This window comes from Mixophyes fleayi, chromosome 4 (genome assembly GCF_038048845.1).
Source record: "Mixophyes fleayi isolate aMixFle1 chromosome 4, aMixFle1.hap1, whole genome shotgun sequence".
Taxonomy (NCBI): Eukaryota; Metazoa; Chordata; class Amphibia; order Anura; family Limnodynastidae; genus Mixophyes; species Mixophyes fleayi.
This window is the reverse complement of record NC_134405.1, coordinates 167972320-167996504: the sequence shown is the minus strand read 5'-3', so window position 1 is coordinate 167996504 and position 24185 is coordinate 167972320. Positions and strand designations below refer to the sequence as shown.

The window sequence follows — 24185 nt, the reverse complement described above, 5'->3', positions numbered from 1 at the left end:
TTATTTTGTCTACATTGTACGTTCTTGTTTTATGTATGTCCTGTTTTCCCCACTGCCCAGCACTGCTGAGCACTATGGCAATGACGCGGCCGCATCCCGTTTCATGCGATGCGGCCGTCTGTCCCTCTCCCAGCCCGCGCCTGACTAAAAGTGATTAGCAATAGGATCTAAACATCTAGTAATATGAACTTGCTTTTCAGAAAATTGTAGTTAAAAATATTGATCTTAAGACCAACTGTCACAGAATAAACATGATTTATATTAACTCTACAAGATAGTTTTTCTCATACATACCTTCAGTGAAGAGACCCTTTCAACATTCCATTAAATGTGCATTCCAACCTTATACTGACCTCCAAAAGACATTCCCAAGCATATTATCTTGTAAACACTTCCAACCAGATTATAGAGGTGGAATTACCTCAGGTAATATAAATGAAGAGGAATGCTTGTGGGTATTAAGGAGAAGCAATTTTCTAAATGAGTTACAATCCCTTGCTCTGACACTAGAAAGCAAAGTGTGTCACTTTATATATTACACTCCTTATTTTTAAACTTCTTTTGAGTAACAATAAATCTGGTCAGTATCCAAACACCCAAATGTATGTCTATAATGAGGCAATCTGATGCAGTAAGTTCTGGGCACAGCAAAACTAAAATAATTAATTGTATGAAATGTAAAATTTCTTCACGTGAATATTTACATTTTTGGTACATATTAGTAGATTTAGTAATGCTTATGAATATGTTGCACCCAAGGACATCAGTCCAAGAACGTCCTTTGTATCATGTGAATCAAGCATTCTCACAGTAAGGAACTGACTAGTGATCTTTTTGCTCCCGTTTTTTCCAAACTATTTCTTTTTCTGAGCCAATCTTAACATTCTGAGACCAAAGGTGTGATTATTATTATTATGTTTTTCACTTTTCATTCATTCATTGAGGTTTGATTGGAATTATAAGAGTTTGTTGCACTGCTTCTAAGAATACCGCCACTTCTCCCACCACTTTAATTAAAAAAATATAAAATTCCATTTACTTATTTCCCCATTACATTTTCTATACCCCCACTTCTAAATTTCAACCACTGGTTAATACTATATCTGTATTTGGCTATGTCAAACTGGATATACTGTTCTAATGAGAATGGACTTTGACAGTATGTCATATCTGTAAGATCATTTTCAGGTACTATAGAATCTGTGGTACCCTATAAATAAACAATGATCATGATCATGATTGACAGTTTAATTTTCCGTGCTAGAACTATGTTCTTGTTTTTATGTGAGATCAAGTGAGCAGTTTTATGAATTGTGAGAACTCAATGTTTCTATTAATAACGTTGGGAACTGTATGTAAATAAATAATGTCTATCTCTTGCAGAGTGCACATGCAATCCTTCTGGATCTCTAAGCGCTGCCTGCAGTAAGATTGGAGGCAGATGTCCGTGCAAACTAAATGTTGTTGGAAGCTGCTGTAACAGGTGTGCTGTGGGCAGTTATGGATTTGGTCCAAATGGTTGCCAAGGTATGAAAATAACCAGATATATTTTACTTATTGAATTATAATGCTGTGTGTCAAAATTATGTACTTGATTTCACTAATTCCATGGGGATGACAAGGACTCTGTATATGGAATTAATTAACATCCCTGGGATTGGAGGGCAGCAACAGTTTTTGGTCTCTGGCAAGGAGCAGATCAGGATCTATAGTTTTTCACCCCCAGGCCACATTTGGTGTTTCCCACCCTACTGCTGCAAAGGTCCTTGGCTTTATCTGTATGAAGATATTATTGTTTTCTAGGAGCAGTTAAAAATAGATATTAATTATGATAGAATCCTCTGGCAAATGTGCCCAAAAACTTCCACTTCTCCAACCCCTGGACAGGTAGAGATAAATACAATATAATTAAGAAAGAAATAACAAACCAGCAAGCAATGATGACAAACAGTACATTATAGGGCTTAGTGCACTGAAACTACTAAGCACATGCCATTTTAGTGCATCATATGGTTTCAAAGAGTTGTTTGGTTCCTTGATAGTTTTCTCAGGTCTGTTTTGATTTGCTCTCACAGCAACCTAACCAACAATGGATGATAATTGTCACGAACGCCCAGCCTGTCCCAGATACAGCAATCTGAACAGCTGGCATTGAGTCACCTTAGTCACTTAGCAATGAATACATATTTTCTGCCACCACAAAGAATTAATTATGGTGTCCTTATGCTCACCAGAACCACTTATTAATGTTTCACACTTAAATCACATACACATGTAGCATGAGCCTACCTGGGCTTCGTAAGTTCACAAAGAATCATGAAGAATGCACTAGATCAGAATTTATTTAATCTGCAAAATGGTTCCAAGGCTTAGTTACAAAAATGAATAAAAATACATACAATATATTTGCACAAATAAGTTTCAGAAAATAAAATAGGAAATAAAATCAGAGTCACTACTTACTAGTTAAGACCTGGTGTGTTAGGGAACACAATTGAGGAAAATAAGACATTTCAGTCTTCATAGATCCCATCATAAAAATACACATGTTATTGTCTAAGGCAAAAGATTTTAAACATTTTTCCCACATAGCTCTCACCCCCCACCTTTGGAGTTTAGCTGTCAATTAGGACAGATTGATCTCCCCATGTCACAGGGCTTTCAAAGTGAGCTAGGGATATCCTGAGCTCTGGAATGTTCTCAGAATCTGATTTCCCACCATTGCATGTTCTGCTTGACTACATGGTTTACAACTTTGGGGCTTCAAACTCCTTAGATGCCTATCTTTCCCTGGTCTGGCTATTTTCAACAAATTAATGACACTTGCATAAGTTCAAGATTACATTACAAGGTTACATAAAATATTCACATTGTCATACATGAATTCAACAGAAAATAACAATCAGCCATTAGATATTCTACATACATAATCGTCACAACAATGTTAAAAGATTGTACGCAGTTTTCTTAAAAATTGCTATATATACACACTATATATATATATATATATATATATATATATATATAGAGAGAGAGAGAGAGAGAGAGAGAGAGAGAGAGAGAGAGAGATATGTATAACAGTATTTGGCCACACCTGTTAATTATTAAAATGAGCTGTTTTAATCAGTGCTCAGTGGCTTTAAGCGTGGTACTGTGATAGGATGCCACCTTTGCAATAAGACAGTGTGTGGAATTTCATCCCTGTTGAATATTCCACGGTCAACTGTAAGTGATATTATTAGAAAGTGGAAGCGTTTATGAACAAAAACAACTCAGCCATAAAGCAGAAGACCACATAAAATCACAGAGCAGGGTTAACGACTGCTAAGGTGCATGGTGTGTAAAAGTCGCCAACACTCTGCTGATTCAATATCTGAAGAGTTCTGAACTTCCACTGGCATTAATGTAAGCAGTGGGAGAATTGGAATGGGTTTCCATGGCCGAACAGCTGCATGCAAACCTCACATCACCAAGATCAGTGCCAAGCATCAGATGGAGTGGGGTAAAGGACACAGACACTAGACTGTGGAGCAGTGAAAATGTGTTCTGCAGAGTGACAAATCACACTTCTCTGTTTGGCAGTCAGATGGGTAAGTCTGGATTTGGTAGATCCCAGGAGAACGTTACCTGCCTGACTGCATTATGCCAACTGTGAAGTTTTGGTGGAGGAGGGATAATGGTATGGGGCTGTTTTTCAGGGTTTGGGCTAGGCCCCTTCATCTCTTAGAGGACTGGAGCAAACCACACCCTTTGTTAGAATATACATAGGTATATATGTATACTGTCTTCATGTTCAGTGAGTCATTTGTTCCTGGTTTCTTTAATGTTACTGGATGTTATTATTTATAAAGCACCAACATGTTCAACTATAAAAAGCAAGGAGTAAAAACAAATACAAGCAGGTATACAGTAGAGAACTAGGTCAATTGTCACAGGACACTACAGTCCACATGAGAATATATTGTATAATGTGTATTGTTTACAGATTGGAGAAGATTGAAGAACAATTTTACATGTTAAAACATGTTTTTTCTAATCTTTCATAGCGTGCGACTGTGATACCCGTGGTTCAGTGAGCGATTTGTGTGATCAGATGACAGGACAGTGTGCATGCCGTAGGGAAATTCAGGGTCGTCGCTGTGATAGCTGCCTCCCTGGATATTATGGATTTCCAAAGTGTCGGCCCTGTCAATGCAATGGCAATTCAGAGCTGTGTGACCCAGTGACTGGTGCTTGCCTAGGCTGCAAGAAATTTACAACTGGAGTCAACTGTGAACGGTATGGAAAAACATACTAAAAGCTTAAATTTTGTGACGGTCGAAATAATTTTCAGAAGACTAACATTATAATTATAATAATATTCTTGTAAAGTGATTTGTACAGTTCTAACACTGGTGGCAAAATATATGGTAATACAACACCAGTGCCAGACTTTTTTAAAAATACTAATGGTACTTATCATATATCAGTGATGACTTTTTCCCTCCTGAACTGCAAACAAACCAGAAAGAGCCAATCAATGAGCTGCTCATGAAACAATGCTATGTTTGTAAATTCAAAGTCGTTTTCATGCTGAATCATCAACTATATACAATATCTTTATATTGTTTATTGTCAGGCTACTGTAGAGTTGAATTGTAAGTCTAACTGTAAGTGCAAAATCAGCAATGTCATGGGGGAAGCATATTTAAGAATGGCAGGAAATCCCTTTGAACATTGACCCGCACCCACCACACCAGGGGTGTGGTAAAAGCCCTAGTGCTTTCCAAAGATGGGAATAGGGAAATCATCCCATTGCTGACTGGCCTAGGGCTGTTTGGAACTATTGCAGGGGAATTCCATATTGCCAGTTTCCTTGCTGTAGTGACACCAACCCTGGCTAGCATAACCTAGTGCTAGTATCTGCATTTTCAGTGGGACCCCCCTGTATATGTGTATGTGTAACAAGTCTGTATACATGACATGCATCACATTGATGCCTGTCACCTCTTTCAAATGTTATGTTTAAAGCAATTTGCGTGGTATGCAGCCTCACAGGTATCTTAAGATGCGTACATTTCACAGATGCAATGTACACCAGCTTTTTTGGTGTAAATTGCGTCATCCACTACATGAGGCCATTTGTGTATTCACAAAGCGCTGATAAATTATTATACAATTAACCAAACTTGGAATATGGGCTTACACCTTTGTATAAATAAGTGCACACGCACATAAAAGATGCCTTGTGTATACACATTTTCGTGCTTTCATAAAGTTTTTTTTATATTTTTAGAACGATTTTATTTTATTTTGAAAAGCTTCTGTATTCCTGATTTTCCTAATTATGGGGCTCATATAGAGGTGATATATGAGCTCATAGCATACATAAGGAAAAGAAACACATAAAAAGTGTATTTACTTAAACATATTCAGTTAGGCGCATCTCATAATGCTTCTAGCTCAAAATACAGTAACATTTGCGGAAAGCCAGTGGTGGAACTATCATTGATGCAGCTGATGTGGTGAACTGGGGCCTATGGAGATAATGGGGCCAGCTGCATGGGAAACTAGCGAGCTGTGAGCCCCAGTTCCCTCCTCCCCGCTTCCCTGCACCCGCGTCCACAGCTCGCTAATTCCACCTCTGTGCAATGCGCACATCAGGCATTACAAGTGTATATAATTATGCCCCATGATAGCACAGAGATAGGGTAGAGATGCAACTTGATAGTGTTGGTAGTAGATGTTAAAGTCGCATCACCATATTTGTACACAATATGATAATCTAATGAAGTCTCTTATACACAAGAGAGAATATTGTCTTGACAGTTATTAATACATGTGAAAGATGTATTTTCCAAATCAAGTGTAATTACATACAAAAACTTTAATGATTCCACTTACCTTAATTGTGAAATAACTCCTCACTCTTTACTAAAATCTCTTTTTACATTTCACTCAACTTTCTAGAGGTCTTATTTCATCTATTTATAAATTACTTAAAGTTATGCCCACAGTTGAAAAGCATTTATTTGAGACATTATGGATACAAAAAGTGGGGATTACATTATCATCTTGGCTTTTCATGCATAAGAAACTCCCTAAAACTATGTGTTAATATGTGTCACCTGATTGTTGCTGGAGAAATTGTTCTCAATTGTGTAATTTTACCCACATTTGGTGGACGGGCCCTAAATTAGCACAATTTTGGAAAGAAATAAAAAAATGTATAAAAACTATCACAATCGTAGACGTTCCTCTTGCAACATAATTCTTTCTCCTTCCACTTCAGGTTCCTGTTATTAATGAATATTGTAATAATCTTACTGAACACATCTGCAGTGCTGCAACATTTCAATCAGCTACGTCATGGAAATCTCCAAATCCACCCTTACTCACCAATATTATTAACAGAGTTTGGTACATATAGCAATAAATGTTTTTTAAATATTTCTTCAAAAAACATTTGGCACCACTGGTTAACCTTTTATAATACAGATACCAGATTGTTAAATTAATTGAAATTGTTAACTTCATTTCATATTAACAATTATAACTTCATTCTTTTTGAAAAGATCTCTGTCACCCTCCCCCCTGTTTTTCCCTAATATATTTATATGTATATTCATATTTTATTAAAAACAATGTATTTATACTAATTATACAATTATTTTGTCGGAATCAACCAAAGGAGTTTACTTGATATTACCCAAAATAACCTAAATACAGCTTGGTTTGGGGAGCTGGTAGCATTTAAACATTTGTTCAATATGTTGTGAGATCTCCAATTTATACTTTGTGATTGGGAAATTGAAAGATGTTGAGAAATTATAGATCAGGCAATACTGTCATGTTTACACAGGAAGAATAAATGTGCTATTTAACAATGTACTTATCAGCTTCTAAACAAATGCTGACTTTATATGTGTTCAATTTTATTCATACAGGTGTCTAGACAATTATTTTGGAAACCCATTATTGAAACAGCCATGCCGCCCATGCATGTGCCCAGATTCTCCTACAAGCAATCAATATTTTGCACATTCCTGTCAACAAGACCCTGACACTTTGGAGGTGAAGTGCAACTGTCTTGATGGTTACACAGGTATAAAACTGTCATTTTCCTGACATATTAGATACTGGTTATTTTTACGTACTTTGTAAGAGTTGAGTGCAGATTGGCAGCAGAACGAGGCGTAAATGGTGCCCAGTGCAATAATACTGTTTGTGTCATCCTAATACAGGAACTTGCATGTAGTTATTAGGTTAATTATAAACCACTGATGCTTTATATAATACAGATAATAAATTATTTTGACTTTGCCAAATAAATAACACAGGAAACAATATTAAGATGTCCATGGTCCGATCAATTCATAATCATATTAATTATAAATAACTAATAAACACTAATAGAAACACTAGTTGACAAAGAACATATAAAAAAGTGAAAATAAAAATGTACATCACTCTAATTATGGGGTCATTAAGATTCTCCTTACTACATATGTCAATATTGTACTCTTAAAGGATTGTATTATATTGGTAGAATTGCACTTATAGCCTGAGGCCTGATCTCCACCACCTCCAAGTACATGTAAAAGTCAAGTCATGTGGTAGGTAATTTAGATTGTAAGCTCCATTGGGGCAGGGACTGATGTGGCTAATTAAATATTATCTGTAAAGCTGGGTACACACTACAGGTTTTTCGTCCAATAATTGGACAAATCAGCCGACATCTGACTGTTTGATCAGATATCGTGTAGTGTGTATACTTACACAATAATCTAAAGTCGCCCCAAAGTGCCGATCATCGTGTCGTTTGGTTGGTCGTACGGTTTAATTTTTGCCGACCAATCACCTTCCAATCCTGCAGTGTGTATGAATGCACCCGACTATCGGCCAAAAATGTATCTCAGAATGACAGGTCTCAGTCTGCCTGATGCTGAACTTGTCATGATCCATGGTCTCTGTCAACTGTCTGCGGCTGTTTTTCTTTAGAGAAGAGACTGATATGGATGGTAGGGGCTGCTCCCCCCTCTCTCAACCTGCACATGTAGTCTTAACCCTCTGTGTGCTGGCTGGAACGAATAAGATTAGTGCAGCATGAGAAGATTAGAGCAGCGTCCGTCCGTTCCTGGGGTTAAACTTCAGCTGCCGGAGATAAAGCTGAAGAGCAGAGATCTGATGATAATCGTGTATAATGTGTACACGTCAATCGGTATGCTGATCGGGATTTTTTTAATTTATTCTGTCGTTGGTATATCGTTAATCGTTTACTTCTCTGTAGTGTGTACCCAGCTTAAAGTGTAGCAAAATATGTAGGCGCTATATAAAGGTAAATAAATAAATAAATACATTTAGCAAGAGTGCACCGATCCTCCCAGTTTCAGTGGGCTCCTCCCAGAGAAAAGAAAAATGTTGTCCCCCCCAGTAGATGCCATTATCTTGATGCAATTCCCATAAATATTGGAGCATTTGCAGAAGCATCATTTACACTTTGGACCTGCATTTGCATTATGTGTACACTCTATGTATTACATCACTGGTTTCACTACAATAGCTTTTAAATCTTACTAATTTTAAGTGAAATGGAAACAATTGATAACATTCATTTCTTCTGTTTATCTCTTAGGGAAGAGCTGTAAAGAATGTCCTCATGGCTTTTATGGAAATATAAAGGAAGGAGAACAGTGTTTATCGTGTCAGTGCAATAACAACATTAACATATCAGATCCTGAATCATGTGATAAAATCACAGGGGAGTGCTTAAAATGTTTGAATAACACATACGGCACTAGCTGTGAGTCCTGTCTACCAGGTTACTTTGGATCTGGACGTCTTCAGAATTGTTCAAGTAAGCAGACAATGATTAGTAAAGTGAGGACATAACTATTTTACTTAGTTATTATAATTGTGTTTAGAAAGGAGGAAGATGGGAGGAATAAGACAGTGGGAAGAAGCAGCCACCCTGGACCATTCATAGCTTCCAGTGTGTAAACAAACTCACTATACGTTTTTTATGGGCACTGCTTTATTGTGGGCATACTTGTCAACTTTAGAGATCACCCCTCCTGGAGATCTCCAAAGTTTGCTGTGTATTGAGGGTGTGGTCATGCTAATCGTTCCAATAGGCTCCACCTCTGCTATACAATACCATTTCCGGCCTATAATAGCAAGGGGCAGTGCTAGGATGACGCTTAGCCCTGCTCCCACCCACTTTACCATCAAAGCGGACGGGATTTGAGAGGTTGCCCTGCTCTCTTGGGAGTATGGGAGAGCTCCCAAAAATTCTGGTGTCTCCCGGACATTTCAAGATGCACTCTCACCTCATTGTCCTTGGCCCTGGAAAATTAAGTACCTCTGAGCTGGTGGAGAAATCAAGTCCTTTTGTGGGGGCAAAAAAGAGTAGCGGTCTAGTATCCAGTTTGCAGTTTGCTGAAACACATCAGTTGCACTTTTCTGATCCAAACCTCAGGAAGATAAATGGAGGGTGAATACTGAAAACACGACCGTTGTGTGGTGGTTTCCAATCAACTAAACCACGTGTGATTTAGACTCAACTGCATCTTAGCTACATTTTAACTGTGGTTTAGGCTCACTGCATTTTTAAAACGTGAAACATTGATTTTACTTTGCCTATGTGGATTGCCTGGCAGGTTATGCTGTGTCTGCATTGGCAGGCCTAGTAGGTGCCAACTGTCCAGCTTCACTTGTCCAATGACATTAAAATTAATAACTTTCAAAAAAAATATTTTACATTCTATAAAACCCCAGCCTTCTCAACAACGTGCTGATCTTCTAGGAGAGGGCCTGAAAAGATTATTGGGGCCCCTCATCTAGAGAGAACCCAACACAATGCTGACTTGCCACTCTCCTGGAGATTGGGTAGCAGGGTACAAATGACCAAATATAGCACAAGCTCTTGTGACATTACAAGTGTCAATATGCACTGACAAACCATAACTGTTATTGCATGCTGGCAGTTATAGAACTGCAAGTAGCAGCATGAACATGAGGGCAAGTGCATATTATCACTGTGCACAAGTGTGCACTATAACTGTTGAACCCCGTAATAATTAAATCTAAAAATTACCCCTGCAACATTAAAATCAAGATTGCCTCTGTAATAATACAATAAATAATGTCCCCATAATAATAAAATAATGTCTCCATAATTATTAATGCATTTTTATTGCCCCTATAAAAAAAAATATATGATGCCCCATTAATAAAGTTACCCAAAACTTTATTTTATTCCTGGTCCGCCATGGATCATTTTGTGATCCATAAAGTGAAATAAAAAAAATGTAATGAATGACTGCTGCCTTGAAGCATGCAGCACAAAAATGAATCTATCTCCAGTGAGCTCAGCTACCTGGGCAGCCAATCAGAAGCGGTCTCTTGCACCCTGTAACCAATCACAGATAGATATGTGATACATCTTTGAAAAAGCTAGCAAAACTCATGTCGAGTGTGAATGTGACTCATAGTGTTCATTTATTAATGTCAGATTAAGGTTAAGATAAATTAAGATGTCACTATATTTGTAATTCTGTCTCATTTGTATACAGCATACATATTAAAAAATAGTGTCTAGTACTGCTAGCTGGAGACCACTAAGCAGGCTGTGCCAATATGAACAATAGTCTCTGTATTAATACACCTGTGTTAAGAGCAGGATTAAGGCTTTGGGGGGCACTTGGGACAGGGGGGCCTCGATTGTCTAAAATTAAGGGCATAGTGCCATCATTCTCCGACAACTCCCTCTTCGATCCTCTCCAATCTGATTTCCGCCCTCTCTACTCAACCGAAACTACCCTAGCTAAAGTCACTAACAAACTTTTATCTGCTAAATACAAAGGCCACTACTCCCTTCTCATCCTCTTGGACCTTTCTGCAACCTTCAATATAGTCCCCCCTTGCCTCTAAAGTCTCACCCCTTCCCACCCTGTACATCACCATTGGTTTTATCATCATCTCCTCTTCACCCCAAGTTCATTGCCAGGGGGTCACCCTTGACTTCTTTATCCCTCATATACAATACCTTGCCCAAACCTGCCGCTTCTGTCTTCGCAATATAGCCCGGATCAGACCCTTCCTCTCCACTTATGCCACCAAAACTCCCATCCACTCTCTCATCATCTCCCGCCTAGGTTACTGCAACCTCTTCCTCGCTAGCATCCTCAGCACCTGTCTCACTCCATTTCAGTCAATGCTAAAAGTTGCAGCCCGACTTATCTTCCTCTCCCGCCGGACCTGTTCTGCCTCTCCTCTCTGTCATGCTCTACACTGGCTCCCCCTCCACTTCAGAATGCTCTTCAAACTCTTCTAACTCCACGGCTCCTTATCTCTCCAACCTCATCTCCACTCATACTCCTTCTCGTCCTCTACGGTCTTCTAACGACTCACCTCCCATCTGGTCACCTCCTCTCATTCCCGCATTCAAGATTTCTCTTGTGCCGCCCCCCTTCTCTAGAACGAACTCCCCCTTCTATCAGGCTTTGCCCCAGCCGGCTTAACTTCAAACACTCCCACAAAACCCATCTGTTCAGACTAGCCTATCCTTCCTCCATCTAACCTTGCCCTCCTTTAACCCTCTTTACCTTCCTTCTTCACTTACCCTACTGTTCCTCTCCCTCACTCTTTCGCTGCTGCTTCCTACTTACGTTCATCTCTCCACTCGATGTTCTTATCTACTCACCCTATCTTCCCTCTCTGTGTCTCCTGCCAGTCTCCCCCTCACCTTTAGATTGTAAGCTTCCTTTAGCAAGGCCCTCTATCCTCTTGTCCTCCTCGTCCTATTTTCCTTTGCCCCCGGCTCCTCCCTCTTTTCTCCACTTTGCCACTTGACTCCTGTTGCTGTCTCTCCACTTTTCCCTCACCTTTGTCCTGACCCTGTTAGTAGCACCCACACTAGTGGGCACCTTTTAAGCATCCTATTCTTTCCCCTCCTCCCTTCATCCCCACTCTGTGCGCACCGGTATTCACTTTCACCTGCTCTCTGGTAAGTGCTTCAGCACCTTATTTGTACTTTTTGTACTTATTACACTTTGTCTTTGTTCTGCCTGTATGCCATTTACTGTTACCCTGTACTGTTGTCCTATGCTCTATGTGCGGTGCTGCGGACCCTTAGTGGCATCTCATAAATAAACGATAATAATAAAGCGATAATAATAATCATTCACAAGAGAGAAAAGTTGTGTTATTGTTTCCCTCATATCGCTCTCATTCCCCTTCCATGCCTCTCTCATTGCAGCCTCCTCCGTGTCGCTCTCATTGCAGCCTTCTCTGTGTCGCATTCATTGCAGGTCCCCCTATAAGTCTCAATGAATCCCACCTCCTCCCCCATAGGACATATGCATGAGAACATATAGACTAAGGATACATTGTAATTGAGACTCTTATATTGGACACAACACAGGGAGTAATATAATGAGATATGACTATAATTAGCAACATCACCATATTTTAAATGAAGGTTGGCTTTGAAATCACAGCATGAAACTTGTTATAAGCACAGATATTTAGATATTTATTGCTTCTCACTATTATATCAACAAACTATATCTCTTTTTCTGTCTAATAACAGATTAGATTCACTAGGTGCAGTAAGCTAACTTAGAAAGACCCCAGCAGCTGACACAGTCACAGTCCTATCATAGCACAACCAAGAGAAGCTTTGAACACCCATGAGAAAGAAAAATGATCAAAGAAAGACTAAATGCGTTACACTTCACTACAAACAGCTTATATTGTGTCTGAGAGAACCACCTGTATTTTAAAACAAATGGACATCATGTTGAAAATAAACTAGTACTTTTAGAAAACTGTATTCATTCTCCCTACTATTTACTGTAGTGTGTATGTGGTAATTTAGTTTATAGCAACCACCTTCCATCCTGTCTATTTTCTGTTCTATCAGTCTTTCATTTTTATGTGCTGTAAGAGAAAGGTATCATTCATGTAAGTCTATTAACCAAAGTATTGCTTTATAGTCTACCTGATACATCAGTACATATTATTACATATCAGTACAGTATTACAATAATTATATGTTACTTAGGAAGACCACCTATATAGGAAAGTTATACCCACTGGTATAAGATTTTAATTCTGGATTATCTGTTTTTTTATCTCAAAATAATAGACTTGTTTCTGGGGCCTTCTTAAGGTGGTACTTACTTTGCTAAGTACACAGTATATATCACTTATAAGCCAAAACACCCTATTTAGACACACCAAGGGCTAGATTTACTAAGAATCTAGTTTGGTGAGGGTTTGAAACGGCCACACATCGTTTGCGGTTTAGCTGTCCAAACTGCCACATTTACTATAGGGGGTTTGAGATTGTGATTTAAAATGGATGGCTATGTGTGGCGGATTGAAAAATCTAAACCGCCAGTCAGTGTTGGACTGGTGCATGAAGGGCCCACCGGGGGACTGCAACGCTAGGGGCGCACCAGAGGGGGTGTGTCCAGCCATAATAGAGGTGAGACCAGACACTAGAGGGCGAGTGGTCAGCCCACGAAGGACAGCTAGCACCATAGGGTAGTATATAAAGAATGCATTGTGTATATAAAAAGTACACAGTCTTGACCTGCCCCTTAGAGTGGGCAGTACAGTCACCAAATATCGGAATTGCCCCACTAGAATCAGAACACTTGACAGACTGTCCAGCTCTCTCCTACCTGTTCTTGTCACTTTCACCACATGTGCCTGCTGGTTTCTTTAGTTGCGGCTTGTCTGAATCCTGGAGCGTGGGGGCCCTATTTGGGAAAAAAAAAAAAATCCAACCAGCCCATTTAATAAATAAACCTATTTTCCTCCCTCCAAACAGCCATAGCAATAAATTAATAGCATTTACATATAATAAATATACCTGTGTCCCGCAACTGTCACTGCCATTAAATAATTCATATTCACATTTAATAAATCGACCCAGGGGCGGGCTGGGGCGGGGGACAGGGGGCATCGGTCCCCCGGGCTGCTTCGTCTGACCCCTGTTCGGGCCGGCCCCCCTCCGTGAATGCACGTTTTTTTTTTAATACTTATCTGCGGCCGCATGGCAAAACACCCGATGCGGCCGCGTCAGCGCACAGGTGGCCGTGGCGCGGCCGCATCACCTGTCATCTGATGCGGCCGCCTGTGCGCCCCCCGGGCTGAGACTCGCCAGCCTGCCTCTGAATAGACCTCATGCTCCTCAAACTCAGCCCCGCTATAAAATTAAGTTAAATTGCTCCACCATCACCCCACAAACAAAACAGCACCCATTAGTTAGCCACCACCTACCACACAAACACATTACATTGCCATAAGCTGGCTGTGCCATCACACACACATTACTGTGCCCCTTCATCACCATGCTGTGCACCCTTATGATCACACTGCTCCCTCCATGTTGCTTTTGCTCCCCCCTTCTTCTAGCCCCCCTTTATCACACTGTGCCATGATGCTTTTGCTCCTCCCTTCTCCTGGCCCACCTTCATCACCCTGTGCCATGCTGATTTTGACCCTCTTCACAGTCTGCCATGCTGCTTTGGTCCCCCTTCACACTCTGCCATGCTGCTTTGGCCCCCCCCCCCTTCACAGTCTGCCATGCTGCTTTGGCCCCCCTTCACACTCTGCCATGCTGCTTTGGCCCCCCCCTTCACAGTCTGCCATGCTGCTTTGGCCCCCTTCACAGTCTGCCATGCTGCTTTGGCCCCCCCCTTCACAGTCTGCCATGCTGCTTTGGCCCCCCCTTCACAGTCTGCCATGCTGCTTTGGCCCCCTTCACAGTCTGCCATGCTGCTTTGGTCCCCCTTCACATTCATGCCTCATCCATCTTTCATACCTCATGCCTCATCCCATATACCTCTTTCATCCCTCATCCCAAATCGCTCATTCATCCCTCATGCCTCATCACATATTACTCTTTCATCCCTCATGCCCCATCCTTATTTCATCCCTCATGTCTCACCCCATATCCCTCTTTCATACCTCATGCCCCATCCTTATTTCATTCCTCATGCCTCACCCCATATCCCTCTTTCATACCTTATGCCTCATTCCATGATATCCCTCATTCTTCTCTCCTCATCCTTCTCTGTTAAAATGATAGGCTGGCTGCGCACTTAGTTACTAACCTGTGCGAAGAAATAGCTCCTTCCTTCATGTTCCTCTGGGCATGTGGATATACAAAACTCCTCCTCTATGGGCGTCTCTTCTCCTCTACCCTGCTCAAAGTGAAAAACATACTACCGCGCAGGTGCAGAGAGCCCAGATGCGGCAGTGTGTTTAACGGAAGTGTTCGGGACTCGAGTCGGGAGTCAGCTGTTCTGATAGCTCTGCCCTAACAACGAAGGGAACGGGGCAATAACGTGGCGGGGCCTACCGGTGGATAGCTCGGCTCCCCGGAAGGCCAGTCCCAGTCTGCCGCCAGTGGTTTGGTGAAAACCGCCATCCAATAGACAAGAACAGTTTTAATACCTGCTTCTGAATGGCTTGATAGCTCAAACATGCTGTTTAAACTATTTTGCCATTGACATTTAAATTATTTGGGAAATCATTATTTATTGATTAAGGGGAAAAATAAATTTAATATTATCTTATGGGGAAAAAAGTTTTCATTATATTAAGGGGACAAAATTATTTAAATATTATATTTTTCAAGCACTATGTAATGCCAAATTGTGCAACATAAATAATTATAGCCACCATTAACAATCAGTTAATATTATATATTCACATTTTCCCCATAATATAATGCTATAGTGTCCCCTTAAAAAACAAAAACAAACAAAAAAAAAAATCTTTTTGGGGCTTTAGTAAATCCGGCAGTTTTAAATAGCCAAAAAACGGCGGTTCGACCAAACTGCCCTTTAATAAGTCGATCTGTGACCAGTTATGTGACCCAAGATGGAATCTTGTTTGGGTAATTACAACTAGTGCAGCACAGACATGGAAATGAAATGGTGCATGTGTGCCCCTGACATTTAAAAGGAGTCACAATTTTCCAGAGATTTTTAAGATTTTTGGGTACTTGCCCAAAATTGGTGCAGTTTTGGCAAACCTGTACATAATCTGTCAATTGGGGCCATTTCCACATTACAACTTTTTCAGCCCTTACGTTAATAGTTTAACATACACATGTATGACATTTGAAAGAAACACATTCCCCACTCTCCCCATATTTCCCTGATGTGTTTAATCTCAATATTTTGAGATGCAAATAAGCAGAAAATAATTGTAATAAGGTAAGGATAAGATATACAACAATATAAAAGACAGGAAACATTATCATTAGATGTTTATACTACTTTTCATGCTCTGCTGAGACATTTAAAATTATTTATAACCTTTTTGTCTGGGTGTAATGCCTCTAGGAGTTTATTTGTATTACTTGTTTTTAAAGCCTCAGCAAACCTCCCCTGAATATCCATTGTTTTTTGGTTTTTTTAAATCAAGGGACCTGAACTTGATCTCTTCCTGTCAGACGGTCTGAGAACTGGAAACACAGACCACAGAATAAACATAGTGAACACAGGACAGGTTACTCACAGCAAACCAAACACTGGAAATATTAAAGCTCCTCATTTACGTGATTAAATCAGCATTTGAGACTGGGCTTGAGGCAGTGCCTTAGTGCCCAGCAAAGCTTTCTCCTACACTGGAATAAATATATAAAAAAGCAGGCTATTAAATGTGAGGGTCCTGGATTAATACACTATTTGACCAGTTTCTGATTAAATATATAAGCATGTAAAAGCTGTTAACGTGTCATTAACGAGGCAGTGGGCTAAATGCACGCAGACAGACATCCAGTATTCATGGGCTTGGTTCGCTAAAGGCAATTAATTGTCTTTCAAACCAGCCACAAAAATCCAGCAGGTTTAAGCACACTGTAAGCAGCACAGAATGTGTATAAGTGCAGCAGCAATTGTAGACAATGACTGTCTGTTGTGGCAAATAATGCTCTGTCCAATCATATTTTTAAAATAGCAACAGTGTGAAGAGAGTTTTATCTAAATCTCTGCTTGTACTTATACAATAGAACACTGGCAGACATGTATTTAGTCTGTACAGACAAATGCAGAGAGTTTACCTTTCTATGCAAATTGTTTCACATGCTTCCTTCAGGGCTTCAGGTAAAGCTACACAACTTCACTAGTTCAAACTGAAAAATAGTTACAATAAAGGCATTTTTAAAATGTACACATTAAATGTATTTCTTCCCCCAGGCTGTGTCTGTAATCCGAAGGGAACAAATGTTGAGACCTGCTCGATTTATGAGGAAGTTGGAGAATGTGTCTGTGACAGAACTACTGGGCAATGCCCATGCTTGCCTAATGTCATCGGTATTAGCTGTGACAAGTGTGTTTCTGGATACTGGGGCTTTACCAGTGGAAAAGGATGTCAACCCTGTGACTGTTACCCAAATAATTCTTATGGAAACCAATGCGACCAGGTTTGAAATCTTGGCATAGTTAGTTATTACATACTTTATTCTGTATATTCAGGGTTCATTTAGAGCTATATTTATATTATATATATTTCTGGCCAATGTACCTTTGGCACCTTGACTATAACACTTTTATAATATTTACAGTAAACCAAATTAGAAAAAAGATAGGTTGAAGATCCTGACCTTCTTATATCTAGTTGTTTGCTGTATACTATTTCTCTTTATATTCATTTTGCAGGTTGATTTAAGTATGAGTCTTTAACATTTGTTTATAACTGTATATACAGTAGTTTGATGACAATAGTTCAAAGTTTTATTCTTAAAAACTTTTATGAGGCACAAAAACATAAAGAAACATGCAAGCATTATGGTTTCAGAAGAAAGGTAGCAAAAGTTTTGATTTCTGATGGGCTGTTGACTGTAGTTTTAATTTAACCTAGTTCAAATATGTTTTCTTTCAGTGGCTTGTTGGAATAAATCTAGTTTTAGCCTTACTTACGCTGCCACACATTTACAGACATGCACACACACACAATATGTATGAATATATGCATACAGAAAGCAGAGCTGTAACTTAAAATTTTAGCGCCTGGGTCCAGAGGAAAAACTGCCACCTCCCTAGCCCTCAATTATAACAAAATGTACCTAAAATATTCATAAACTGTGCTCCTCTTCAGCGTTGTGCCCTGGGTGGTTGTCCCTCTCGCACAGCCCTAGTTATGGCCCTTACAGAAACACTGCGTCTGTTATGCCCGTACCTGTCCATTGGTCTCTCTATCTTTGCCCTGTTTGTCTCTTATCGCCATTTGTTGGTCTGTCTCTCTTTCTCTCCCTGTGGCACCCTCTCCTACCTCTTTCACTGTTCTCTTAGTGGTTCTTTCACTCTCCATCCTGTAGTTCTTTCTCTTATCCTCGCCTCCATCCATGCAAGCAGGAAGCAGGGAGCAAAGTTAGTGTAGTAATTAAGCAGCATTGGCAACCAAAGCTTTGCACCCACAAGATATTGGGAAGTGCTATAATTGTTCCACATCTCCTGAATAATCAATCCCAGCAGTGGACTGGAGTTACAAGCAGCAGCTGTATACTTCTTTTGTAGCTTCAATCAGCGACTGAACCTGAGTTTTTGGTAGAGGCAAAAAGTCAAGTTTGATACAACAAAGTGTTTTCACAGCAAACTGCTTTTTTCTCTGACTAAACCTGCATCTTGGTTGGTTCCTCTGCCTTCTGTCTGTAGCAGAGGAAGTACCTGAGGGACAGAATAGTCTGTCTACAGGTGGAAAAGGAAGTAGTTTGCTGCCATACTTACCAGGCAGCATATGTCATGTATACTATGACCATGAGATGCATGCATTCTAATTTCTTATTTTAGGTACAAATAAAGCTTATGATACAAATAATGTGATACTTGCATAACAGGAAGTTATATTTATTTCCATGTCTTTGTGTTAATAGTCTCTTTCTTGTATAGCTTACAGGTCAGTGTTTATGCAAACCAAGGTATAAAGGAAGAAAGTGTCATCAATGTGAAGAAAATTACTATGGAAATCCAAGGGTTCAATGCACATGTGAGTATAACTAAACCACATCCATTTCATCAGTACTTATTCTTTTAAATTTGATATTTTTATTGAGCCATACGAAGATACAAAAAGCAATTTTGTAATCCATATGTAAGTAGGATTACATGCCAGTATCCATCTGTAATGTCTCAGAATATAGTAAGAAGAGGGGAAGAATGCGGGGATCAGGGTAAGAGGGGGAGAAGAGGCGTGATGGCTGCAGCACCAGTTTGATTAGAAATCCAACCTGTAAAATCCATATTAATCAATGTGGTTAGAAATCCCTTTCTTATATGTTTCTTCATATAATAAAAACATTTCAGTCATGCGACAAAGGTGGGCGTCCCAGTAAACGCACTGCTCCCATCGGTTAAGGATTGGTTGAATAGACTAGATTTCTACATGTCATTGGATGATGTCACCTTTGCCGCACTAAATAGAAATGCAGAGTTCACCGCAATTTGGTTCATCTGGCTGACCTTTAAAGAATTGAATACCTATAGAGGTTATTATATCTAGATCTAGTTATTTTAGTATTTCTTAGCGCGACTGGAGGATATATTCTCTATTGATATTTTGTATAGCGGGGACATGATGCAGTGTTCCACCCCTTCAGTTAGGGTTTAGTCAGGCGATAGCTTGGAGCTTGTCGGGTTTTTTTTTTTTTTTTTTTAATCAAATGGAGGGATAGCTTGAGGTGGAGGATAAGGTTAGGGTTGTGGTCAGTTTAACATTTTCAAACCATAAATGAAACCCTGACTTTAGCTCTAATGACTAAACTCACTGACTGCCTCTTAACTGTGTCCAAAGGTTCCTAAAGTGCGTCAGGTGTTCAGTGATCAGGTTCAGTGGTTGATACAAGAGATACCAACTCTAATGTACCAGCCTGTTTGTTATCTACTTCATAATTTGTTCAGAAACAATGATTTCTTAAGTGAGTCAAAAGTGATTAGTTTTTTATCTCTGATTTCACAATCTATGAGTCCCCATTTTATTTATTCATTTGTCTACTTTATTTAGCTATTATTTCTGTTTAGTAAAGTAACTTATCTAAACATTAACAAATATTATTTTAAACCACTGATTATCCATATATGGGCTCTTACGTATTTTCACAATGTTATAATCCTGTTTTTCTCAGTTATTACAATGTATGCCTTTAAATTGACCTAATTATTGATGTAAAATTTGTCATATACTTAACTTTAATTTGACTGTCTGCCACAATATTGCTGCTGGCCTTTGCTTTGGGTTTGGGATTCCGTGTTGATCCTTCCTTCAGATCAGTATGTACAATGCCAGTGCTGACTTAGTATAGCTTCTTACACTGCTTGCAGAAGGCTTTTGTTTGATCATTCTTGATCAGATTTTTTTGAAAGATAGGATATCTGGTGAGACAGTCTTGACATAGCAACTACTAGATCAAATACATATAATGTATTAAATACTTGCTTGTGCGCTTTGTAAGTCACTAAATATTTTGTTTTACTCTAGCCTGTAAGTGTAATTTGGAAGGTACACAAAAGCCTATGTGTGATAAGGACACCGGTTCATGCAACTGTAGAACTGGAGTCACTGGAAGATACTGCGACCAATGTTCTCCTAAATTCAAACAAGAGTTCCCTGCATGTCCACGTTGTCATCTGTGTTTCGACCAGTATGAACCTGGAGTATCATCTCTCTCAGACTCTATCCATGGGTTGGTTAGACTAGCTGCTAATACTGGAACCACCAGATCACAAACTGGTTGTGATGTTCAGATGAGTATCCTTCAAGATAAACTTTCTGCCATAGAGAAAATCTTTCGGAGTCCTATTCTTACAGCTGCAAAATACATGAAAGTGAAGAACTACTATGACAGTATACGGTAATCTTTTCAGTGTCCCTGCTTTTCCTACTTTCTGCTTTATAACTATGCTAGCAGGATTTACTGAATTGACTATGCATTGTACCTTTTGAATTGCACTAACTAGCAAAAGTACGGCACATATCAAATCTGCCTACCCTGAGCCTAGCTGGAGAATTAGGAGAAATATCAGTCTTCCTATAGAGTTAGACATTAAATGAACTATTTACTTTATATTCTTTCTGTACACATTTCCAAATATATGTATTCCTTCTTGCAGGCAAAAACTTAATAAAATAAAAATTGCAGATTTGGGAAAATTCAGTGAGATTCCAAAATTGAATAAAACAATATGGGATATGGAGAAGGAGATTGATGATTTATTTAAGGAGCTGAACATAATAAAAAAAAAGAAAGAGAGAGAAAATGCAATCAAAGTCAAAGGTAGGAAGTGTAAATTATATTATTTGTGTAAGGCCAAGTAAGTGTTAATTTGCTAGAGAAGAATTAGAGCAACAAGTAGAATGTTTTAGAGATTATTTTTAGAATTATTAACTGCATCTCTCCATTTTTGTATATTGCAACAGATAACAAATTGCAGACAGTACTGTAAGCCTATACATTCAACCGTCTTGGTTATAACACCTTTCATTACTAACTGACAGGTTTCGTAGTTATTATCTGACATGGTACAGTAGTACAAGAAATTAACACCTGCCTCAGAATGGAGATGCCTACACATGTTTCCATGTAGCAAGATTATGGACTTGCTCAATGAGCAGGTACAGGAATCAAAAGAAAATGTCCAAATAGATAACTAAGTTAAAATATTATTATTATAGATTCATTTGTTAAATTGTGTTAATCAAGTTTAAGTATTTCACTAGAACTCAAATGTACTTTTATTTTATTTACATTATATTATTATTTATTTGCCTAATGTTTTAGTTATTCAGTAATGGCAAGAGGTATTAATGTGTATGTGTATTTCTCTCCAATCAGATTTTCAAGAGTCTTTTGACAAGTCTTTTGACAAGCTCACCAAACACTATCGAACATCTATATCTGCTATAGAGAAAGCACGCAATGCTACACCTACTATACAGACAGCAAAGAAAACTAGCAAAAACATTTTGACTGCATTGAACAATTTAGATGCAAAAGACAAACTAAATTTTGACAAACTTAATAAAATGAAAGCTCTACAAATAGGTAAAATGAATGAGATGGTAAGAGTTATTCTAATAAATCATTGATATCTCAATTATGTTATTTGTTTAAAAAATAGATTAAACATTTATTTATAAAAATAAAATAGTAAACTTCTAAACACAAATCTAAAAACAAAGATAATGTTCCAATATACTTACTGAACTGATCGCCAATTTATCACAGTGAAAAAGACATTGGGCCCCCATTATATTGCGAAAATGTGGTGTTCATATCGTTAATAACAGGGGTATAACTACGTGCTTGCAAAAGGATGGTTAAGAGCTTAACTATTTTAGTGTGGATAAAAAAATGTTTCTCATTTTCAAGTATTTAAGATGGTCAGAGTAATTATTTTCTATTGGTGTACTGAGGTAGCAGTCCCAGCATTCTATATATGTCTATGGCCACTACATCAGGGACATTAATCAGGTCCTGGGGATGTGCTTTAAACCTACTGACCCTCTTGGTGTTTTGGGGGCAATCACAGTGCTGTAAGCCACCAGCAATAGTCTTGCCGTACCTCTTATGCAGTGCCACTGGTGCTGTATATGCACTTGCCTAGAGCTATCCTAGTCATCACCTGCTGTCTACATGATGACTAGGATAGCTCTAGGTACTACTGCAGATACAAATGACTGACAGATGACTCTTTCTAATGGGAAAAGCTGGGCTGACATGAGCAGATCAGGATGTTATATGCCTACTGCTTGTTAGTTGTAACTATCCTGATTCTACTCTGTCCTCCTGGAACTTATGGGATGACAGCCATTATCATCAATAGGGTGTCTCATGTGCCATCTAGAAGCACATTAATATGTGCACATAAAACATTATAATGTCTGTGGGAAGTTTGATATAAAGACAACATTGATATTCCCATAACTAAAGTAAGGCACAAATTAGGCTCCAACAAGCATTATTTCAGAAAAAAAAAGAAAAAAAATCTACTTACTTAAGGGTGATGCTAAAGTGATAATATGTAGGACTTTAACATGTGTACTTGTGCTAACAATCACATTCCTATACTATCATAACATTTCATGAAAGCTTTTGCATGGATGAACATCAGACAGCAGAATGCTAGAGTGCACCAATGTATATAGTGTACCTGGTGGGCAAATAGGCACATTCATAATAAAAATCCCTGCCCTGTGTTGTAAATGACAATAAATAAAAATAAATAAATGACGCTTAGCATCTACACAAAGTTGCCGCTTTTACACTTACTTTATTATTCCATCATTAGGCATCATTTGTAAATCATGATCTCATTAACACTAAAGTACATAAATTATCTTCATTGAAATGTATGAAAATAAAACATTGTTTTAAACATGGTCTTATGTTATTGGTTTATGACAGGCTCTAAATGGAATGTGTTGTTACATAGGTTTGTGGAACGGTTTGGGACTTTCCCTGTGACATTGCACCATGTGGAGGAGCTTTATGCCGAGATAAATTTGGAAAGAGAAAATGTGGTGGTCCAGACTGTAATGGAGCTTTGCCATTGGCCAAAGATGGCCTGAAAAAAGCAAATGAAACAGATGCTAAGTTAAAGAGTGTTGCAATTCATCTCCTTGAAGCTGAGAAACGGGTAAATATACAAAAAAGCATTTGTCCTCAACTGTTGTAATTGTTATGCTGGAACACAATGCAACATAAACAGGAAATTACATCCAGGATGGAATCTCATAAAACAGTGCTGGCCATTTTGGATTAGAGCAAGTGCTGAAATAAAGAGAGCATTCAAACTATTGCAATCTAAGTTAATATTTACAAGCTGTGATGAGCCAAAAATCTGGAGAAAACAGCTGTTCTTTTAATTTATCAAGTGGTTAAAGCAGGAAAAATCAGATATTTATCGCGTATTAACCTGTCTAACGCTGGTCACTGCAGTCCCCATAGACTTCTATGTGACCCAAATTTAACAAGCGTTAAAAAGCTTTGCTTTTCACAACTAGCCTTAAAAAACTAACTATAGACTCCATAGCTGCTGGCGAAGTCTCTCTTCTTCCATCGCTGGTTCCCATCGCAATGCGCATGCGCGACCTTAGCCACGCATGCCCTGGCATGGTAAATTTAAGCAGCAGGACAAATTGTATCGCTGCAGTATGCAACAACATAAAATGATTCTCCCAGCCGC

The 24185-nt window shown here is 38.9% G+C and overlaps 1 protein-coding gene across 1 annotated transcript in view; it reads left to right on the top strand.

The window, feature by feature from the left end:
* LAMB4 (laminin subunit beta 4) overlaps positions 1-24185 on the top strand; it is a 109827-nt gene that overhangs the window by 50478 nt on the left and 35164 nt on the right. Inside the window, exons 18-27 of the mRNA XM_075205964.1 lie at positions 1384-1527; positions 4047-4278; positions 6927-7084; positions 8615-8836; positions 17202-17428; positions 18894-18990; positions 20479-20851; positions 21111-21274; positions 21833-22059; positions 23433-23636. Of these exons, the coding sequence (XP_075062065.1) occupies positions 1384-1527; positions 4047-4278; positions 6927-7084; positions 8615-8836; positions 17202-17428; positions 18894-18990; positions 20479-20851; positions 21111-21274; positions 21833-22059; positions 23433-23636 (2048 nt within the window). The remainder of the gene's footprint in view (positions 1-1383; positions 1528-4046; positions 4279-6926; positions 7085-8614; positions 8837-17201; positions 17429-18893; positions 18991-20478; positions 20852-21110; positions 21275-21832; positions 22060-23432; positions 23637-24185) is intronic.